General features: G+C 38.4%; 1 protein-coding gene across 10 annotated transcripts in view; it reads right to left on the bottom strand.

The window, feature by feature from the left end:
* The window catches only part of RERE (arginine-glutamic acid dipeptide repeats), a 408,653-nt gene that overhangs the window by 198,030 nt on the left and 186,292 nt on the right, over positions 1-24,331 (bottom strand). For 8 of the 10 annotated variants that reach the window (XM_072819771.1, XM_072819779.1, XM_072819773.1 and 5 more), the window contains one exon: positions 19,761-19,886. The exons of the other annotated variants lie outside the window; for them this stretch is intronic. In XM_072819771.1, coding sequence (XP_072675872.1) covers positions 19,761-19,886 — 126 coding nt within the window. The remainder of the gene's footprint in view (positions 1-19,760; positions 19,887-24,331) is intronic. 10 annotated transcript variants of the gene reach the window in all.

Genomic DNA, 24,331 nt, shown 5'->3' with positions numbered 1-24,331 from the left:
GATCTTCCCACATTCCAAATCTCATCACTATGACTAAAAGTCATCCACATGATGAGAACTACAGAGAACAAACACTACTCGGAACCAACCAGCAGCTGGTAATAAAAGTTTCTTCAAGTTACCAATCTCTCCCTTCCACTGCCCCTTATGTGTAAAAGCCAACTCCAAACCCACTAGTTCAGTTCATTAGGATGCCTCCTCCTTACCTTACAAATGGACAGGTACAATTATTTTGTGCCTCCTCTCTAATGTACAGACACTATAGCAAATACATTGCTTTGGAGCTACCTTAAAGACATCTACTATGTCCTGTACCTCCCACAAATATTTGCATATGTTGAAGGTAAGAACTTGGATTTTCTCTTAAAGATGCAGCCATCATGGGCAGCCCGGGTGGCTCGGCGGTTTAGCGCTGCCTTCAGCCCAGGGCCTGATCCTGGAGACTTGGGATCAAGTCACGCTGGGCTCCCTGTGTGGAGCCTGCTTCTCCCTCTGCCTGTGTCTCTGCCTCTATGTCTCTCATGAATAAATAAACAAAATCTTAAAAAAAGATGCAGCCATCGTTCATAATCCCTTCCTCTATAGATGCCTCATATCAAACACTACATAATAAAAAGGTTTAATATACGCTGGCTTAACAAAGACTTTGATGGGGTGGGGAATGGCAACGCCAACGTGAAATATTACATTCATGGTGAAGACATTTTACTTTACTTCCTAATACTGGCGAGCAATGAAATTAAGATTTGAAAACAAATAAAATTCAATTAAATCACAAGCTACTTCATTCTTGTTAGACTTATCTCTTAAAAACCTCCCTACAGGGGTGCCTGGTTGGCTCAGGCATGACCTTGGGGTCCTGGGATGGAGCCCCACATTTGACTCCCTGCTCAGCAGGGAGTCTGCTTCTCCCTCTCCCCCTGCCTCCTCCCCCCCCTTCACGCTCTGTCTCTCTCAATAAATAAAATCTTAAAAAAGAAAAAAAACCTCCCTACAACTTACACCCTACATGTGTTTACACACAATATACCAAAGAGGATCCAAATAGGATGCCAATTCCAAACCAACAAAAAAGTACCTTTTAAAAGTCATATTTTCAAAAAATAAAAAAAAATAAAAAAAATAAAAAATAAAAGTCATATTTTCAAAGAGCTCTACTTCATACCTCTTTTTAAGTAAGCTCTACACCCAACATGGAACATGAACTCAGAACCCTGAGATCAAGAGTGGCATGCCCTAATGAATGAGCCAGCCAGGTGCCCCTGTTTCCATACCTCATCCTAAGAGAAGCACACTGAAGCATATTTGTATGAAGCCAATCCATCTTAGTTTAAGATAAGGAACTGTAACTAAATTCACATATTTATTTTCAAGTTATGAAAATACAAATAAATGTAAAATATATTTAAAATGTTCCTTTCTACGAAAGGTAACTATATATAGTCTCTTATATTTTACTCTGCTCTTGACATTCTCAGTATGTTTTTCCATCTGAGATATACAGTAGTTCTCCTAGTCCCCATAAATAGCTGCTGCCCCTGGGGTCATTACTACTAAAGAACTGGACAGGGGATTCCCTGGGTGGCTCAGCGGTTTAGTGCCTGCCTTCAGCCCAGGGTGTGATCCTGGAGTCCTGCGATCAAGTCCCGCATCAGGCTCCCTGCTTGGAGCCTGCTTCTCCCTCTGCCTGTGTGTCTCTGCCCCTCCACGCCTCTCTTGCTCGCTCTCTCTCATGAATAAATAAATAAAATCTTTAAAAAAGAAAAAAGACTGGACAGCCTTTGTGAATTTGATTCTTTGCTGAATGGCTCTGAGGCTTCAGACCTGTCCAACTGGCGCAGAGACTGCTGGCTGCCTACTCTACTGCCATTCTCTCATTTTCCTTGGTAACAGAACCCTTTCATTACTGGAACACAGCCAAAACAACTGCAGCCTCCCTGGAAAATCTGTGTAAACTGAAGTTGTTACATGGGGCTACTAGAGACACTCTGGAATGGAGATCTTGGCTTTTGCCTATGTGCCCTCCTCCCTCAGCTGTATGGCTATAATGGAGAACCACTTGCAGAGTAGTACTCTTATAAAACACAAATAAGATACTGCATCAATGTCAGACAGCTATAAAAATCTCTAAATCGCTACTTTCCATTTCTGTATATATCTCATAATAGACTAGTAACAAATAGTTCATGCCCTGGGCCATGATCTGAATAACACTGGCCTAGAGTGTGTATCTGACAGCTGTGGCTGCAAGGGCCATCTGTGGCCACAAGGAAATCCTGAGAATGGAAATCATGCAATAAGGACAATGCAGCCAACGGTAGGAAACTAGATGCCTGGGAATCACGGTCTTCCTACCAACCTGGGACGGCATACCCCAGAAAACACCTTGCTTTACACGAGAATATAGACTTGTTACCACTGTGATTTAGGTTTTTATTATATATAGCCAAACCGAATTAACAACTGATACTCCTACATTTGTAGACCACTGTAAAATTTTCAAAGCACTATTATTACCTCTCTTTATTCTCATGAGAATAATCTTATAAGTAAGCAGGACAAGTATTACCTTGATAAGACAGATAGATGGAAACTAATGTCATAAAAAATTAAATAACTCACCTAAAGTAACACAGCTAGGAAGCCTTGATAGTAAGAACTGAAAACAAAAGCCAGCTGGCTACTTTTTCCACAAGGGCAATCTACCTCTCAGTGAAATGAAATTACTTAATCATAATTTAGTAAAATAGAGTATAAATGATCAGGAGTATGTACCCACAATGAATTACCTGATGTGCGTATGCCACTGGATATAAGGGCAAACCAGCTCAAAATAATACAGGAAAGGAAAATGTAATTCCCCAATAACTCTTTTGTTTGGTCAACTCGTGAAGACAGAGTCGGATTTAAAGACTGCAGTGAGATTCTACATTTTACAGTAGTAACAAAGCATTTGTGGAAAGAACACAAAGAGGCAGAAATCCCAAACAATTTTATAATAATTTAGCCAGAAATGTCCCAACTAAACTAAAAGCAAATAATACATATGTAACACATTAGTTTAGGTTATAACCCTCAAATCCTACTCTCAAAATCTGAAACATTAATACTCTATCTGGATATGAACAGAATCTGTCAATAAGTAATAACGTTTCTTAAAAATTGTTTGGATAAGGACACCTGGGTGGCTCAGCAGTTTAGCGCCTGCTTTCAGCCTAGGGCATGGTCCTGGAGTTCCGCATCGGGCTTCCTGCATGGAGCCTGCTTCTCCCTCTGCCTGTGTCTCTGGCCTGTCTCTCTGTGTCTCTCATGAATAAATAAATAATAAAAATCTTTTTTAAAAATTGTTTGGATAATATTGCCTTGGTTATAATAATACTTCATTTAATATAAAGACTTCTAAGAACCACTGTCAATTAAATGAGCTCTGTGCTGTTCTTTCAATGGTGAAGAAAGGCTGGCATGGAGCTATCTCCACTCATTCCCCACAACGCAACTGTGAGCAAAAGTCTATTATTAAAAAGCTGATGGTTAAGATCAGCCATGTCATCTGTGACTATGGGCTAATTTTTGAGTATGTTTTCTTTGCCTATGTGGATATCAAATGTTTTATTTCATCAGCAACAAACACTAAATATACTTATCTGTTAAATACTAAATTAAACAGAAAAGTCATACTTTTCATAAAAACAGATTTTTTTAAAAGACTGTTCTGCTGTCCTCAATATTTTTTTGCAACATTAAAAAGAAAAAAAAAGACCCACACAGAAAATTAAGACACAAACTTTAATGTTTTTTATTATGCACATTTAACCTTTCAAATTTCTTCTATAGATATAAGCTAACTGCCAAAGAAAAAATGAACTAAAAAAAAAGCACTATCAATTCTTCCTATATGTAAATCCAAACATATTGTAAAAATCCTTAAGAGTCATTAGTGAGAATAAATTCTCACAAGGAATACCTACCTATTAGCGCACTATACAAAAACCATAAGGGGGAGGTGGACTGGTTATTATAGAGAAACAGTAGGCATAGCTTTAAGTATAAGCATGAAAAATACCAGCTCAAAGTCACACAGGAAAGGAAAAAGCAATTCCTCACTAACTGCTAACACACAACCCTCTCAGAGGCATGAGGCCAAGTGAAGAAGGAAAGAGAGCTCTGGAGTGACTCTTTCATGGGAATAATCCTCCACAGTTTATACTAGTCAGCAAACCACAGGCCCACAGGCGATATATATCCCACCATATATTTCTGTAAGTAAAGTTTTACTGGAAAACAGCCATGCTGTCACATATTGTCTATGACTAAGGTAAGGAGATACCACAGGGAAGACAAAGCTGAAAACATTTACTATCTGGCCTTTTACAGTAAAAGCTTATTACCACTCCTGAGTGCAAAAAGCATCTGTCAATAAGCAATAATGTTACTAATCAGCTACCTGAGCAGCAGCAAAAAAATAGATAGATGGCATTTCTCTGGAAATTGGCAAGAATGAGCCTAAGTTGCATAAGCACCCTTGTGTATGCATGTATATGCAGTTTTAGTTCGTGAGATGTAAGATTTGCCTAGGAAAAAAGCAGACCCAAAGATAGAATGTCTCCAACCAGTATGCCAAACAGAAAGCAGCCTATGAAATCTAGTGAACCACACTGATATTTTATCTCCCTTAGAGGGAAAACTCAATTTGAGTGATAAAACAGGTTTCTCTAATGAACTAACCTCAGAGATCTATGATCCAGTGTAACATATCTTTGGAAACAATGCTGACACAGAGTGTGTGACAATGCCCCGCAAAACGACCTGAGAGAAATTCCAAGTTCAATACTCCTAAAGGTCAAAAGCATTATTAAACATGACAGATGCCCAGGGCATGCTCCAGTTAAAAGGGAACTTTCACTGGATCTCACCTCTCACCACTTCCTCTGAGAGTTAAAATAGCAAGTGCTTAACCATTTCATTTGCACCAATGCTAATTTTTAAACAAACGTTTGAATTTTTTTTTTTAAGATTTTACTTATTTATTCATGAGAGACACAGAGGCACAGACACAGGCAGAGGGAGATGGAGAGGCAGTCTCCATTCCATGCAGGGAGCCCGACGTGGGACTCCATCCCAGGTCTTCAGGACCATACCCTGGGCCGAAGGCGGCGCTAAACCACTGAGCCACCCAGGCTGCCCTGAATTTTTTTTAAAGATTTTACTTATTTATTCATGAGACACACAGAGAGAGAAAGGCAGAGACATAGGCAGAGGGAGAAGTAGGCTCCCTGTAGGGAGCCCGATGTGCGACTCAATCCCAGGACCCCAAAATCACAACTGAGCCAAAGGCAGATGCTTAACTACTAAGCCACCACCCAGGCACCCAAGCATTTGAATTTTCAAAGAAATTCATGTTGCTTCTTGCTTAAACTTGATCTCAAAAATGATAACCCAAACAAAAAAACCAAGGGGAAGAAAAAATACACAAGACTAGAAAACTGGGTAATAAGAACTCCGAGACTACAAGATATAGGTACAAAGGAACTGAGCCTGTGAAGTCCCTGTCCTGAGGGCATGGAGAGAGGCAAGGCAAGGAATAGTGTCTGTAGCACACAGTCTGTCAGAGTTAGATTCAGGGCAGAGTGAGAGAGACTGAAGTGCACTTATGGATGACCTCATTTGATCTGGACAATAGTCAAATCTGTGAAGCAGGGGAGTTTCACTATAATTTTGTAAGTAAATATCTCACTGGATTTCTTTTTTTAATGATTAGTCCTTTTGACAATTTTCTAGTCCATCTTCTAAAAGAACTCATTCCTCTGCTCAACAAAATGCCTGGTACTCAGCAGTCACTGTTAGGTAATTATATTTCCTCCAGCAATTGCAAGAAGGTATCATTTCATCGAGAAAGTGAGACCAAACACTAAGTCTCAGTCCTCTGCCCTTCTCCCCAAAATATAAACGGGTAATAAATCTCTTTCTTTCAGATAAAGCAATATACTCAGAATTCCAACTGCTGCACACCGAGACTATGTTCTCCAGATTACTGTGACATCACACGAGTGTGCATTTTAAAGACTCCTCCACTGGGATTATGAAATCAGCCAATCAGCCTGCTGGAGTGCCACCTGTCTTTAGCTCCTGGACCGACCACCACACCCAAGTCCTTTACTTACTCACTCAACCAAAATGACTCAGAAAGGAATGGGGAGCTGTGAATCTGGTCAGGGAAATAGGAAACAATACATAAGACACTGCAAAAAGCAGCAAAACAACAGATCAGGCCAGGTGGAAAAGCAGCTCAGAAGAGATCGTCACTATCTATAGAAAGACAGGTGGGGCTCCCAGGGCATTCCTTGTCTCCCTACGCAGTACATACAGAACCAACAGACCTGGTGAGGGCTGCAATGTTCACGAACAGCATCTCTCTCCCCAAAGACTCTCTCACACTAGAACCCAGCCGGCCTGGGCTCCCCTTCTCCCAGGTGAGCTCTCCCACACCAGAGTCTCTGCATGGCAGCTGGGCACCCACTGTGGCTGGGACTCCATGCACATAAGCCACTTCTAATACTGTTACTGAAACCAGTCATCAAAAAGAATTCATAAAGACCTCTCTCTTTTTCTACCCTTACTTTATTACTTGCCCTTCCCTCTCAATCCTGCTCCACACTAGATAAAAGGATTTTTAAATTTGATCAGTCTTCCAGAGAAGCAGAAATGTGATTCTACATTATTCATTAGCCTCACTTCATGGTTCTGTTACAGGGACCAATGTTCTCTTAACATGGCTTTGTCCAGCTGACCATGCTCTTCCTGAGGCTGAACCAAAAAAAAAAAAAAAAAAAAAAAATTCCTTTATAGGGGTGTCTGGGTAGTTCAGTCAGCAAAGCAACTGACTCTTGATTTTGGCTCAGGTTATTATCTCGATCCCAGTGTCAGGCTCCGTGCTGGATGTGAAGCCTACTTAAGATTCTCTCTTTTTCCCTCTGCCCCCTCCCCAAACAAATGAATGAATGATGTTTATAAACAGTACTCTCTCTACCATAAGACTATAAATGTGTCACACCACCGATTTTGAAACACTGAAGCAGAGTCTCCTCTTTTCTTAGATAGACTGTAGAAGAAGAAAGGCAGAAGTCTTCAGACTTCACCCCAAGGGGCGCCTGGGTAGTTCAGTTGGTTAAATGTCTGCTTTCCACTCAGGTCATGATCTTAGGGTCCTGGGATCAAGCCCCACATCAGGCTCTTTGCTCAGCAGTGAGTCTGCTTCTCCCCCCTCTGTGATCTCTCTGGCTCTCACCCTCTCCCAAATAAATAAAATCTTAAAAAAAAAAAAAAAAAAAACCTTCACCCAAAATATTCCAACTGTTTTGGTCCAATGGACAAGTCCAGTTATGCGTCCACATGGCAATGCATCTCAGGCCAGTGGATAACAGCAAAGGACTGACCCAAGGCTCTTCCTCCCCTAGCCTTTATGTTATACTGGGACTAGTTACACTACCAGCACTGAAAAAACACAGTGCTGTTTTCTTTTCTCTCTCCTGGACTCCCACGAGATGAGGTTACTTTGTTTTTCAATTGGTTGGCTGAAATCACATCAACTACCTAACAAATTAACACCATTAAGAGTTATACACACACACACACACACACACACACACACAAACACACAAAATTAATACAAATGAAGTCAACTTCTTACAGAATTTTCTTCCTAAGGGAAGAATATGAAACTCAGCATGTACTAATATCAATGTGTCAGGTGGATGTAATATGCCAAATGCAATTGATGTTTGCTAAGGGTACTGCTAAAATAATCTGTTAACCTCCCACCCACAGCTACAAAAGAGAAAACAAACAAATAAGAAAACAAGATTAAAAAAGAAAGTATGTGTATATGCCCAACACTGTTTAATAACGCCAAAAGATACAAGGCCACTTGAGCAAAAGTAAATCACACATCTATTCAAGAGCATTGTTAAATGGAAGGAATTATTAAAAGGGCTCCACTGGCCGACTGAATAATTTTAATACAAAATGCCTAGCAAATCTCCCTATGCTGCCGACAAATCACCAGCTGAGGCAAATCCCAGATAATGAAACACTATAAGAAGGGCTCTTTTTAATAATTTAGCCCATCAAGGAGTGTGTATCGATTCTTGTTTTCAGCAGAGGAGAGCGAGTTATCTTGAGCTTTCCAGCTCAATGACAACATCAGGGGATTTAATCACAGTGCCTCTCCTGCCACGCAATCCTTCAACTGTCATCTCAGATTCTTTGTCGTTCTTCATCCATTTCTAAAGAAGCCCTGGTCTCCTGGACGTGTCTTCCCTACTTAACCAACAGTAACCACAGCAGCATTTCAAGTTCTACAGATTAAACATATCTGTCAATTATCATTTGCCAGCTGCATTTCTTTTAAATAAGTTTAACAATGTATCAGATATCTTTGTGCATTCCCATCTTGTTTTTTTAATAAAGCTGCTCAATATCTTAAGAGCAGATTGTCATTCAATTATTATGGTGAGTGTGCCAATCTCTGGACATCTGTGGACATTTTTAATATACACAAGAAGGTGCTACTAAAAAGAAAAAATCAGGGGAAGCTATATAGGTATTATGCATCATTTCCTCATCTGAACACGGAAGGTCAGAAAGTCCCCGAACATTAAAAAATATATATATACATATTTTTTAACCAAATAGCAAATTTAGCCGTAATATTAAATTTAAGAGTATTCCCAAATTTTATATGCTAGAAACACATTCAAAACAAATTTCTTAGACTGAAATTAAGCCAATGGTCTCTGATTCAAGTACAAATCAAATTGCCCTAACCTCTGACAGAATGTTCTGCACTCCAGTTCCACTACCCTAAAACCCCACTAACATCATTCAATTTCCTTTCTGTTGTTGGGGACAAGGAGCTCCACCCTCCACCAAGTGTGCTGGAATAGGACTTGGGGTCAGCCATCTCTGCCACTAATTTGCCTTTGGATACAATTCCAAAGCATCCCTCCACAATCCTTTGGATCAAGGTACCTTACTAATTAATCCCAAGGGTTTCTGGTTCAAGGTCACCACACACACCTACTGCAGGACACTAATGGCATTGTACAGCTGCCTTTTTAGTTCCTTCTATCTTTCCATCCAAACTATAAATTGATACAAGGCCCTGGGGCAGTGCAGCAGCATTCTCCATTCGATTCAGCCTCAAGGAGAACTGTCACTTGTCAAGAGGCTGCAACCAAGGGCAGCAGCCTCACAACCAACAATACAACCCCCACTTTCCTGTTTTAAGAGTTCCCTGTAAGAAAAATTCAAAGGGCAAAAACACTAGCATTAGAGACCAAGACAGCAAATAAATGAAGACAAAAACATAATAAACCAGCTTCAAGTTACCTTAGCTGAAAAACTGATATGCACATGTGTGCAAGGCATTTGTTGTATGAGCTCCACAAGCCCAAGAGAATTCCAACAGGTACAGAATCAAATATTTAAAATAAAAATTTTTTTCTGACTCATATACTAATACCTAATCACTGAAACCATAGCCAGGAATACTCTCCAGGTCCCACACCTCTCTCGTTTCCATGGGAGATAGAAAAGAGGGTGGAAAAACACCAGTCACCTTCCTCTAAAGAAACCTAATACACATGCACACTAGGTTTTTCTGGCTGGTACTGGCAGATCTTCCTCTTGACTGTATTGGATGCTGTACTTTGCATTGTTGGTCTCATTTGTCATATTTAACATATTCCTTTAAAAAAATCCTCCCTTACCTTATTTCTTTATTTTATATAGATAGATAGATAGATAGATAGATAGATAGATAGATACAGATATATTTATATATTTATATATAATTTCTCCCCCTGTCCTCTAAATGAAAACAACTAATTCAATAATTAAGGAGTGACTTTTCAGAGTCAGGAAGTATTCCAGGCACTGTAAACAAGAAGATAAAGAATCACAGCCCCTTCATTAATTCTTACCAAAAAGAGAGACTTCAGTAGACCCTTGAACAACACAGGTTTAAAATGAGCAGGCCTGCTTATATACAGATCTGTTATGGTACGGTAATGCAGCAAACGTATTTTCTCTTCCTTATGATTTTCTTAATATCTTTTTTCTAGCTTTAAGAATATAGTTTATAATACCTATAACACAAAAAATATATGGTAAGCGACTATTCATGTTATTAGTAAGACTTCCTTTAGGCTGTCAAAAGTTTTGGGGGAGCCATGAGTTATACAAATTTTCTACTGCAAAGGGGGGTGTCAGTGCCCCTAAACCCCACATTCCTCGAGGGTCAACTGTATAAATAAAATAGCCAAGGCACGATGTCAGGGACATTGGCCAGTTGTCTCTCTCAGGTGGGGAAGTGGGAGAAGGAGAAGGTTCATTTTTCTTTTCATTTCGGTGTATATCAGTGTTTTCAATATATTCATTTCCTAGATTGTCTATTTTATAATTTCAATTAACAGAGTTTAGAGCTCCATGATTTAATTCTGAATAAGTCATACAAATAACTAAGTAGTACTACTATAGGAATCACAAACTAAGCAAGTAAATAAGATAAACCCAATGTGCCACACATTAAAGCCACACAAGGACAAAGTCACATCATGGCAAGCTACATTTAATACTTACGGAGGTTTCTCAATTACTATAACAAAAATGAAAGCAAAAGAAGAGCTGAATCATCTTGAGGATTCCGCTAATGTAACTAAACATGCCATACACCACCCTCTAGCCCCCAATAATCTGGGCCATAAGCAATTAGTAACCAGTGGCTCTTTTATTTCAGCAAAACACAATCACCCATTCCATCAAATTGATGTTGGTAGTTAGAATTTGATTGGTTTTTTTAGTGTGATTTGAATTTATAAATTGTCTCTTAAAGCTGTATGAGGGATATAGACATGCAGATTATACCTAATTTGTGTGTTGGGGAAGGCAAGAAATTAAAGTGATAAGGGAGAACCAGAGAAACAACTTTTAAAGTGCATAAGATGCTCAGGTTTGAGAAACATAAGAAGTCCTAGAACTAGTCCATATTCTGCAAAGGACATGATCAAATCTGCATTTACAACAGTCACTAAGGTGGAAGACAGAATTCCATTTGCTAAAGCTGGCTGCCCATCAGAATCTCCTTGGGAGTATTTGTAAATACTATGGACTCCTGGGCCTGGCTACAGAACTACTGAAATAATATTCTGGCTTTACAAGTGAGGAAACTGAGGGGCAGAGAGATTAAGTAACTTGATCACTAGTAAATGTTGCCAACATGAATCAAACCAAGACCACAATTTCAACAGTAAAAATGTACTTTTTAACCATGTCCATGATTCTTTCCTTCAAAGCAACTTTTCTCGCCCCTAGAGCTTAAAGAGGAAACAAACTCTATCACAGGGTTTCCCTCTTTCTATAAAAAAAAAAAATCCGAAAACTTATACAAGTCCCTGTTGCTAAAAATGTAAAAAACCCTTAGGGTTCAAACAGGCTCTTCCTTCTCCCCCACCCCTGCACCCTTCTTTGACTTTACTCAAAAATTCCACACTTGAATCAATGGTAGCTGAATTGTGATCTACTTTCCAAAGGCAGAGCAATTTAGCTTGAGGGTTTTTTTTTTTTTTTTTTTAAGTGACATTCCACAATCGCCACAGGGACTCAGGCAAATATAATCAGAGTGTTAATATTAGGGGGTGAAAATTTGATGAAGAACAGAATATTTACTCGGTCTCAAAGTTTCTCCCTACAAATTATTCCTTAATTACAAAGGAAAAGTTAGTAACTTATCCAAATGATCAAAGTTAACATCGCTAATAATGTGATAAACTGATACCATATTCTCTCTAATGTAAAGACCTCAGGACACAATACCACTAATATAATAGTCTGGCCTAAAATGTATAACCTAAATCTAATAAGCAGGAAACAGCAAACAATAACAAAAAAAAAAACTGGACTGTAGGCAGCCCTGGTGGCTCAGTGGTTTAGCAACGCCTTCAGCCCAGGGCATGATCCTGGAGACCCGGGATCGATCCCACACTGGGCTCCCTGCATGGAGCCTGCTTCTCCCTCTGCCTATGTCTCTGCCTCTCTCTCTGTGTGTGTTTTTTTTTTTTTTTTTTTTTAGAATAAATAAATAATCTTTTAAAAAAAACTGGACTGTACTTTTTAAAAACACGTCAATGTCATGAAAAGACAAAAAGGCTAAGATACTGTTTCAGACTAGAGGAGAGTTAAGAGACACGGTAACTAGGTACCAGTGTGATGCTGGTCTGGATACTAGGCCCCAAAAACAAACGGCCATGGAAAGCACTATTGGGACATACAGCAAAACTAATGGGACACACAGCAAAACATGGATGTCTATTGATTAGATTAGGATTGTTATACTGTTAAATTTCCCATTTTTGGTAGTTCTATGGTAGCTATATAAATAAATGTCCTTTATAAAATACACACTTCACTATTTAGAAGTAACCAGTCAAGATGTGTGCATTTTACTCTTGGATTCGTAACAATAAGAATAGAGAGTCCTGGAACAGACCCACATAAATCCAGTCAACTGACCTCTGACCAAGGAGCAAAGGCAATACAACGGAGTAAAGACAGTGTCTCAACTACTGGTGCTAAACAAATGGACGCTCCCAAAAAAAAACCTAGACACAGTCTTTAACACCCTGCACAAAAATCAACTCGAAATAGACCACAGACCTAAAACATAAAATTTAAACTATAAAACTCGTAGAAGATAATGTAAGAAAAAAACTAAATGACCTTGAGTTTGGCAAGACGAAGTTCAACACAAAGCACATAATCCACGGCAGAAAGAGTTGATAAACTAGACTCTATTAAAATTAAAAACTGTTGTGCAAAAGACACTGTCAAGAAAAGAAAAAGATAAGCCTCCGATTGGGAAAAAAAACTTACAAAAGACACATGACAAAGGACTGCTGTCCAAAATACGCAAAGAACCTTTAACACTCAACAATAAGAAAATAAATAACCTGATTAAAAAACTGAACCAGAGGGACACCTGGGTGGTTCAGTGGTTGAGCATCCACCTTTGGTTCAGGGCCTAATCCCGGATTCCTGGGATTCAGTCCCACATCGGGCTCTTTGCAAGGAGCCTGCTTCTCCTCCCTCTGCCTGTGGCTCTACCTCTCTTTCTGTGTCTCTCATGAATAAATAAATAAAACCTTTAAAAAAGAAAAAAAACTGAACCAGAGACCTTAACAGACACCTCACCAAGAAGACAGACCGCAAATAAGCGTGTAAAAAAACAAAAACAAAAAAACTCTGTATCTTATGTCTGTCATCAGAGAAATCCAAATTAAAACATCAGTTAGATACCCCTACAGACTTATCAGAATGGCCACAATTTACAACACTGACAACACCAAATGTTGACAAGAATGTGGAGCAACAGAAACTCTCAATCATTGGTGGGAATGTAACAGGATACAGCTACTCTGGAACCCACTTTGGTTGTTTTTTTTAAAAACTAAACATATTCTTACCATACAATCCAGGAGAAGCGCTCCTTGGTACTTACCCAAAGGAGTTGAAAATTTATATCCACACAAAAACCTGCACAGAGAAGTTAGAGAAGCTTTGTTCATAATTGCTAAAACTTGGAAGAATCAAGACATCCTTCAACAGATAAATGGATAAACTATAGTACATCCAAACAATGAAATATTACTCAGCATGAAAACGAAGTAAGAAGCTTCAAGCCAGAAAAGGGCATGGAGAGGCACGAGGTATTTGGGAAATCTTTGCACTTTCTGCTCAATTTTCTGGTGAAACTAAAGCTGCTCTAAGACTAAAGTCTATTTAAAAAAAAACAAAAAACAAAAAAGCAAGAAATGACAAGTACCCAATATTCAATCTAATCACACAACACGAAATTAAAGACAAAAACAGAAAATGCTCACTCCCAGGCATGAGTCATAATAATTTAGTATAATATTTTCTATAGATCCTGAAAATGACTGATTAACCTTAGGTTATTACTTAAACTTTACTCTAGTTCCTAACAAAAATCTGGTACCCTGTTGAAGGTCTTGGTATTTGTATAAGCTGCTGTCACCCAAGTACTATAAGACATCCTAAAATGACTGGTAACACTAAGAAAAAGTTGAGCTAAACAAAACTGCAAGTTCTGCTTCCATGTGCTGAAATTTCTTTTGCAATTTATATTAGTAAAATTAATTCTGGAGAACTTATAGAACGTGAGAACTGCACATATTTGCTTAGATATTTTTCAAACAATATAAAACAGCCCCAAGAAGGCAAGGTTAAAAGACCAACAGTGCATGTAAGTAATAAAGGGTGATGCAGTAGTATCCCTGAAAGAAAAGCAGCTCATGAAACCTACAAGTAATCTTCACCCTTCATATAGACCTATGGTAACAAAAAGACTACTTAAAATAGTAGGCAGTTTTATAAAACCATAAGGTTATTCAAACCTATGTTCTGTAAATGTGGCTCAATGTCCCTTTTGTCAAAAAATAAAAATAAAAAGGAGCAGATGAACATGACAGCAAAACAGCCCTTAAGAACAAATCAGCTGAAATTTGCTTTTATGGGAGAGCAGGATATGAAAACAACTGTTTCAAGTGAGGGAATTTCTCTGGAAGGATGACAGAGTACTATTCTAATACTGGTCGGTTGGGTATTTTAAGAAATTTTTAGACTTGCTCCATTAAAATTCAATAGCTATTAATCGCCTTTCATTTCAGGTAGTTGAATTAATCCTAGGCATTTGTATCAGCTATTTTTTTAAACCTTGTTGTTTTAACCCCTTTAATTACAATCAAATATAAAAGACAATAGTATTTTTAGCATTCTTAATATCAACTGAGGAAGCCACAGGAAATGCTGAAAAAGCAGGATATCCTAAGAAACTCCTGCTTATCTACACAAGCAATCGGATTAGAGTGCTTTATACAAACTAGGTAAGAAACAGAATCAGCATTTAAAACAGCATTTTATAGTAAATGTTCACTTTTAATTATTAATACTGAAGACCCAAGTATGAAAAAGAAGTTTTAGAAATGACACTTGAAAACAATAAATGCCTTACTTACACAGGCAAGAGATACTAATTTTAACACTGCTATGATATTAAGCAAAGCATTCTTATCTTTTAAAAAAGTAAATGACATATCACAGGGCTGGATGCAAGACATTCCCATTCCTTATGGGTCGAGGAGGTAGCAAGGAGCAGTGGAAAGAGCACTCACTGACCAGATACAGGCAACCCAGATTCTGGCCTAAGCAGTCCCCATGAAGCAGATATCTGGGGAAAGCCACTGGGCCCTAGCTTCCTGCTCTGTTAGTGGAGCAAGCTTGTGTAGATCAGTGGAGTGGATTTACTCCAAGAGAAATGTAAATTCCATTTCTTACATGCACGAAGTTTTACCTGAAACAAACACACACAGATTAACAAACAAAACAGACTACAGGAATTATTTTTCAAATGTATGTAGATACCATTAAGATAAATGAAAAGGGAACTCAAAGAGTAGTGCTTGTTATCACGCATTTTTTTTTAATGAAATGATACTAAAAATAGGACTACCACAAGAGCTAAAAGGAAAATAAAATGATACTAAGAAGGGTTCTCACACCACTGTTACCACCAGTGTCCATTCAGTCAAGGTGAGGGCCAGCCTGGGACACTCTCAACGGCAGAAGCCGTCTGCTCTACCAAAGCAAGTGAGCAGCATGCCAGCTCAGGGAACTCTTCAAGTAAAGTGGAGACAAAGGTGGGTATCACTGCAGGGACCATCCAGGATGTACAGAAGCCAGCCATGAAAGCAACAGAGACTACACAAGGCCAGGGTGAGCTCCTCAGTAAACCTCAGTCCTGACATTCACTCAAGGCAAGATTTTATACAATTGTAAACCCCAAATTTTCTCATCTGCAAAATGAAATAAATATCACAAAGTAAACTATGTGTAAAGAATAGCACAATGCCTGGGCACAAAGGAAATGCTCAATGTTAGTTTACTTCCTTAACATACAGCTAGCTGATCTGAGATTTTAAATAACCCACTGCAAAGACTGTATAGAGCCACAGTTCCTAATTTTAATTTAAAAAATATATTTTTTTAAAGATTTGATTTATTTATTCATGACAGACACACACACACACACACACAGAGAGAGAGAGAGAGAGAGAGAGAGAGAGAGAGAGAGAGAGAGAGGCAGAGGGAGAAGCAGGCTCCATGCAGGGAGCCCAAAGTGGAACTTAATCCCAGGTCTCTAGGATCAGGCCCTGGGCTGAAGGCGGTGCTAAACCACTGAGCCACCCAGGCTGCCCTAATTTAAAATTTTAAAAAATATTTTAGGAATCTACTGATTAGCATCCATGATTGAAAAGAAAAAATTCTCTCCAGAAAAATTCATATACATATAAGACTCTGCAATCAATTTCAGAAGTTCATAGACTCTTAAACTCAAGTAGTCGTAGGGGCCTATGGACCCCAGATCAAGAATGTCTACAACACTAATAAATTATTTAAAACCTGAATTTGTATAATGAAAAACTATGTGGCAACAGATAATCCTTAATAAATGTTTATTATATGCTTACCATGCTAAGCAATTCAATGAATTATTATGCTTTGCAACAACCCTTGAGGTAGAGCATAGTGCTGTGCCATTTTATTAGTGAGAAAACTAAGTGTTAAGAAGGTTAATGTGTCTCTTGTTACAAAGGAATGCATCATAAGAAAAACATGTTCTCTAACGCACCAAAAACAAAATTAGTAGTTCAAAAAAAAAAATGACGTAAATAAAATAGTTCAACCCACTATTACGTCCTGTCTTATCTATCTGTGTTAGTCACTCAGCAGAGTTCTTAAAACATGCAAAAAGATGGGACTACAGAATAAAAAGACTAAATAACAAATTATTCTAATCCTTGATCTCCTAGTGAGGAAGGGGTTAGGTGCCCCAACAAGAATTCCAGCCTGCAGAACTGCATCCATGACAACAAAAATGAACGTGCATTTTAAGTTTCCTTTAAATACCTGTACCTTTCAGCTTTGGATTCAGTCTCTGTACTGCCATTGGAACCACCCACTATGGGAGCCACTGGAGGCAGAGAGGATCATCTCTGCCTGGTCTAGGGAGAATCTGGGCAATGTTTTCTTCCCCTTCTCACTTCCCTCACTAGCCCTGAACCGCCAGTAAACACAGTACTTTTTGCTTTAAAAAAAAAAAGAAAAAAAAAAATCCAAGCTATTAGATTTTCCGTAGTAAGTACAAAGGCTGCCTTTCCAGCACAAATATTTTAAATATGAACAGTGAGACTTAATTTTATAAAATTTTAACAAATGAGTTGATGTCATCAGTAGTGTAGAAACACAGATCACATATACCTGAATATACGAAGAAAGTTACATTATGATGCAGTCAGCACTACCCTATAAAAACTAAATTAACAAAAATAGTCTATTAGGGAAGACATCTGGTGTATCATGGCAAAAACTGTTAATGATATTGTCTGCAACCCTGTAATCAATTTTTTTCTCCCAGCAGCTCTCTCATTGCACTGTATTAGATCTGTGTGCCTGCAGAATTTATGAGAGCTCCACACATGGGCGGTAGCTCTGCCAACTGGATCCAATTCAGATCCAGTTCAAACGACTTTGGCAGCATGAAGCGTTGTTAAAGAACAATCAATACAGTTTGCTTTATGCAGCATCATCTTGACTCAGAGAAGATTTATTATCTTACTACAAATCTTCACAAACCTATATATGATGGTATCTGAGTATGCCACCAATCATGAACTTACTTAAATGCCCAGTGAATGCAATACTTTTACTGCTAAAATAAATAAATACTGGTCATCACTAATGCTAACACAAAAAGTTTACTAAAGGCAATGTTATTATAGGCAAAATTTTAAACCCATTCAACAATCCTAATTAGTGAATATTGTGGTAAATGAAATAGTCTAACAATGACATTCACACTAAAAGGAGAATAAAATGAGAAAATACCAGCCTAAAAGATAAAATCATTTCTCAGAGACATACAGAAATAAGATGGCACTAGTAAAGGCTGAAGTTTTCGAAGGAGGTAGTAAAGGTGGGACTTTGCTAATCTGTCCCTTAATGAGGTCAGTATATCTCTTAGGGATTAAAATTAGACTTTTATCTACCACATTGGGTTTTATCTTCCATTGTGAACAGTTATTATATCAAGAATTCTAAGGATTTCACAATGTGAACCTTTTTTCTGGTCTAATTCTTGATAAATCACACCAGCAACTATTTTAACATTAAAGTGTTATGACGATTATTCCTAGTTTTGTTATGATTATTAATATCCTATATCTCCATTGTCCTGGCCCTCCTCACTTTATGCATGGGTGACAGCCACCTAACTGCAGCTTCCGCAGTCAGCCCTGACTCCACACTGCTACCCAATCAATCTTCTTAATAAGCAGGCATTTGCAAATCAGCTTGCCTGGAATAAAAAAGCCTATGAAGGATTCTCTCTTCCGCCATCACATAAAATCTTCCCTCATCTCACCTTTACAACACTGCTCCCATGACCCACTAACCTGTGCTCTCCGTTGATGTCCTGCGGTCTTCTCTCAACTCCCAGCTTCACCAGGCTCACTGCCTACGTGGCTTACAGGGACAGGCAGACATGTACACCTGGAAGGCTCATCCAGCCTGCCTGTCCACATGTCATTGACGTACCAAAACCAAATCCACCTCCTCAAAATCTGCCTACCTTCACAAAACTTTCCCAAGTGATAGAGCCGATTTGCAGCACTCTCTTTTTCTATTTTCAAGATACTGTTTTTCTACACTGCAAATGAACAATTCATTATATATTGCCAGTATCTTGTAATATGCACATGCATACATGATGGCTATTCTCTGGTGTTATTTTCTAATTGAGTATACATTTGAACCCCACGGTCAGATGAAAGGTCTTCAACTTCTTTAGTGATTAACAGCAGTCAATCAGAACAAGAAACACCTGTCTTTCTGAAAATGTTATCATTAAATCCTTATGAAGGGGGAAAAAAGAAAGGTATATATACAACTTTCATAAAAGGTGAGATACATGACACAAATAACCCACACGGATCACTAACACCAGGCCCTGTGTTTAGGGGTAAAACACCACAGACACTTCATCTTGCTTCACCTCACACACATCATTACCACCAGGTAACAGAGACATTACCAGGGCACAGCTGAGAGCACTAGATCTACATCCTTACTCAACCCTTTAGAAGGGTTTAATTCTACATCTGGCATGGCAGAAAAGCCTAGCTACTCCTGAGCAATACTCTACACAAAACGTCACCTGAAAGGACAGCATCCAAAATGTTTAGATTCATGGGCCATGAGTCCCAATGATGCTGGGGAGGTGCACATTCCACACTTGGACTCAAACTTACCCCCTTTTTTCCCCATTTCAGTTGCCAACATCCATACTCGCTGCTGATTGCCAGCTCCTGCTCCTTGCAGCGGCCCAGCATGCTCTCTGCTGGCACCCAAATACCCTATACCACCAAACCCCACTGACTTCTGGAACTGTCCTAGAGGGGTAAGGTAAGTCCCGTATTTTGCTTCCTCTGTGCATGTACTTGTTACTCCTTTAAAAACACATACAATACAGCACATTTTTAAAGGGGCTCTGGGGAGGGAGGTAATATTCCTATTTTATACCCTATGGGATATAAAATATTGATAGCTTTTAAAAACGGGATTCTCCTTACCCCTACAGGCCCTCTCCCGGCTTCAGAAAGATGTTGTGGTGGCTGTGATGCCACCGGCAGAGAGCATGCTGGGGGGTCACACAAAGCAGGAGTTGGAGATCTGCAGCAGGCCTGGGAGTTGTGGACCTAAAAAAGAAAAGAGCTTTCAGTTAGCATGCCCAACGTCCCCTCCGGCCCTGGTTACTAGGGGCACGCAGCACACAAGCAGGTATGTGCACCATCCTTTAGCAGATGGCCTCTCAGATAATTTGTTCTACTGCTGAAGTTAGCCTCTCTGTTTCAATCAGAGCTGATTCTTTATTTCAGCAGGAACAAACTTACAACCCTTCTGGCTCCACACTATAGACTGGGTCCTGTTGTAAAGCAGTATGGTGTGTGCCCCCAAAATAACCAAGTTAAGATGCGACACAGTGCCAAAGCACAGTGACAGTGGCATGCTTTGCTTAGAATAAAAACAAAAAAGCAATGGTATCAGATAAACACAACTGTAAAATGAACCACAAGTGGACAAGCTGAACTTTCAGAACAGTTTCCAATGTGAGATGCTAGAGGCATAAGACAGATACTTTAATAAGAAAATATTCAAGGCATTGGGGGGGTCAAAGAAAGACCCTATCAATTTCTCAAAGTCCCAGTTTAATTTTGTAAAGCTAAAGGCAAGGTAAAAGACAAAGGCTTAATACCAGAGGGAAAGAAAGACACCATTCAAATTAGCATTTTCTCATAATGCCCACCTGAACAGGTACAAAACATAAAGCTTAAAAGAGAAAGTATTTCTTTTAGAGGCAAAACCAGTTCTCTGGTATGTATCACATGTCTGTATTACTTTTCTTTTGAACTTTGAAAACATTTAAAAGCAGCAGCAGATCAGAGAGCAACTTTTGAAGGCCAGTACCATCCCTTGTAAGCATTAAAAAAAAAAAAAACTCAACAGTTTGTGTTCCCTTTCAAATATTCTAGAGTACATAACACTTCCAAAAAACTAACCAATCCAATTTCACGTGGTTTTAAATGAACTAATAAAAACTCCATAAAATCCAGATACTTATTTAAGAATCTCCATTCATAAAGTTCTTTAAAAATGACAGATAAGCAAACTTTTTAATATTAAACCATTTTTAGGGAGCCTTGTTACATTTAGTTCCTTTTGAATCACTACCAACTTCCTGTGATCCAAGATTTTAATATCCTCCATTAACTACTTATTTTTCTATGTCTCTTTTAAAATAAACAAAAACATGAATCACAAGAAAGTAAGAGGATACTCTGTACAGATCACCCTCTAGAGTATACACTTGGTACTACACAGGACACTTCCTGTGTGGCCAGGTCTCTGACTCCCACTGCCTCGGGGACAACACACAATGACACTAAGTGTTGTCAGCAGCATAACCTTCACCACCACACACCCCACCTTCCCGTACCAGCACTGCAGATTCCAAATCAAAGAGTCAACTGTGCACTAGAATGTACAAGATACTTGATATTTTTTTTACCATAATCACCCAATAAAAAGGAATTGCTGGTTAATATTTTGCACTAAGAATTCATCAAACAGATCACTCAAATCCTTATTCATTCAAATCAAGAGTCTTAAATGAAGAAGACATCAAATAAAGCATTTCAAAGCATGTTGGCATTATTTTAAATATGCAGTTCAAGTAATTTTTAAGGTATTTTAAATATTAAAAAATTCATTTCAAAGCATATCACTGTTCTTATTTATGAATCAGAAAACGTGGACAGTATCTGTTTCTGATTTTCTTTCAATTCTTCTAATGAGTTTTACTTGGACTATTCTGAGTCAGTTCTTAAACACAAACATCCACATATACATACAAATTACAAATGCCCGTTCTAGGGAATCAAGTTTGAATAGTAAGATTTTACCAATATTCTTGCATAGCAGCTCTCTGCAAATACTAAATTGTCTCAAACTTTCTTAGGCTTCTTTTTTAGAAAGATGAGAATGCCTAGTTTTCCACACTGAAAACATTTCTCATAGAATAGGCTTGATAAATAACATTTTTGACACGTATTTCATACAACAGTATAATTAAGCAAAACTCTTTCAGTGCTTTCTTAGTTCTAAAATCCAAATAAACCAGGAGGAAATGAATTACCCAACTTCACAGTAATTGTGAACCATTAAAACTTTAAATCCCACGTGGCCTATAATGACTGTCAGTCATGAGTGAAAACAGCCTGCTGAGAAGCTGAGTAAATGGGGCCAATAAGATGCTCTTAGATTATTTATTCCCAAAGCCTCACTGTGATTTTTCACTTACATGAATACCATCCCCTCCATTTATAAGTTGACATTCGTATCATGCAAAAAGGCAATGGTGATTCACAATAACTTTCAACATGATTGCCCCATAACTGGCAGGAGGAGTATCTAAACACCACCTTGTCCATTAAACTTGGGGCTAAGGATTTCACCCCCTCTTGCTTTGTAAAGGATTAAATAAAATTATAAACTTCAAATTTACATGTGAAAAGGACATTTAGTTTCTGTACATACATTTATTATTGATGGCTTACTCCAAACAAATAGCATGGAGTAAGTCCAGTACCCCATTATAGTTTATTATCATGCTTATAGATAGCAACTAAGCAACCATGGCCTTTACTTAAAATGAAGGGAGAAAAAAAGATGTGGCTGCCAAAAGAATACTCTAGCACCAAATCAAGAATGTGCACCTTTTCTTGACTTAGAAATCAGAAGAGTGGTATAACAGTGACACACTGTTAGCAGGTGAGAACAACTAAACTAGCAGAAAGGAACAATTCTGTTGGAAGAATGATTTCAGCTGTACATTCCAGCATGTCTCTAAGTAACACCTGATTACAGACTACAAAGAGTTGATAATAAACTTCATGGGCTTCACTTCAGTATCCAACACTCCAAGTCACAAGGCTGTAAAAGCATGGTACTGACCTTTTCGTAGGGAATGAATTATGAGAAAAAGGAAGTATGGAAGGTAATGCTCACTTCGGCAGGCCTAACTTGAGGAACTCTAAGAAGATGAGAAAAAAGCCACTTTTCACACAAAAATGAACCATCACATCATAAGGCATTCTTCCTAGCAGCGTGGCCTTCTCAGGAATGTTTACCTGTAGACCAAGCCCTCATTTATCTTTGCTAAAAGTCAGTACTATTGAAAATTCAAAATAGGTTTTAATGCCTTAAAATTAAATGTTATGACTTTGGGACTTTGGCTACACTCATGTAAATTTCCTGAAGGAAATAAGAAATGAAGTTTTAATGTATTTAAAGAATAATTATTTAAATATAAAATACTACACACTGCAAGCTAACCAAAATACTACACATTGTAAACTAAAGGTAAAGAAACAAGTCCTTTTGGTTTGTTTAATAAACAGGTTAATTTGTAGTTAATGCACCATATCAAATTACTACTAAAGTTTTTTTTTAAACCTTATGCAATGAATTTTTCCACTAAAATATTGTTTTATTCAATATTCAATAAACATTTATTGTGGATCTTATATGGGCCAGGCAATGAGCTAAGCACACAGTATACATCAATGAATAACACAGGCATGGTGTCTACCAGAACACCAATGAAACATCAATATCACAACCATGTCATTCCATGGCCCAAGCACTATATACCCACTCTGTAGGCTTGATCTTTTCATCTAAAAACCACCTACCTACAAGGAGGTGCTTTATTTATACCCCAGCCTCATAGGTATAAAACAAGGTTAAGAGGGTTAAGTGTCTTGCCCAAGGTCATAAAAGCAATTGAAGAACAGACCAGCTGATGTCAAAGTCAAACTCCCAACATATGCACTCTACCATCCCTCCTCTCAGTCCCCAAGTTAACACCTCAAATTCTGAATTAGCCACACTCACACTAATGTAGACCTCCCGTCCTACCCCCGGAAAAGTTTTTTAATACAAGATTTACCTAACATTAAAATGAATGCCCACTTCTTGATTATCTATACACCATACATTCTGTGCTAAGTGGTCATAGCAGCTAAGGTGGAATTAAGTAATTGTGGCATATGATGCATAAATGACAAACTCATTGTGTGTATACATAGATATGTGCACAGAGTGCATGTTAAATAAGTATCCTGTATCCTCCATCAGTATCTAGGTTTAGGTCTCTAACAAAAATGAAAAGATAAAATTACTTATCCTCAGTAAGTTTTCATTTTAAAGACAGAAAAGCAGCTTCTTGCTTTTAATCTACTTCTAAGAAACTTGATGTGGTGTAGAGAGGGCAACATCAATGATGCGTGGAAGCTGTGCTGAAGCTAATTTCTCTGCAGCCCCTCTATTGTACTGTGGCAATCAAGTTTTAGTGAAGGATTATAGATACAGACCAGAAATCAGAAATTCCAAATGTTCCTCCCCCGACTGCTCACATATGGCAACAAAACAAAGATGGTGTTAAAGCTTGAATGACATGGCCCCCACATTCATAGCAGTTTTGGAGATGAGACTTCTCCAAGGTAACTAGTGCTATGTAGCCTCAGCTACCCCACATTCACAATGGACACTTAGAATGGATGCCGTCAGGGACATAAATGAT

Source organism: Canis lupus, chromosome 3 (assembly GCF_048164855.1).
Source record: "Canis lupus baileyi chromosome 3, mCanLup2.hap1, whole genome shotgun sequence".
NCBI classification, from domain to species: Eukaryota; Metazoa; Chordata; class Mammalia; order Carnivora; family Canidae; genus Canis; species Canis lupus.
Note: the sequence above shows the minus strand (reverse complement) of the source record. Positions and strands in the feature narration are given on the sequence as shown.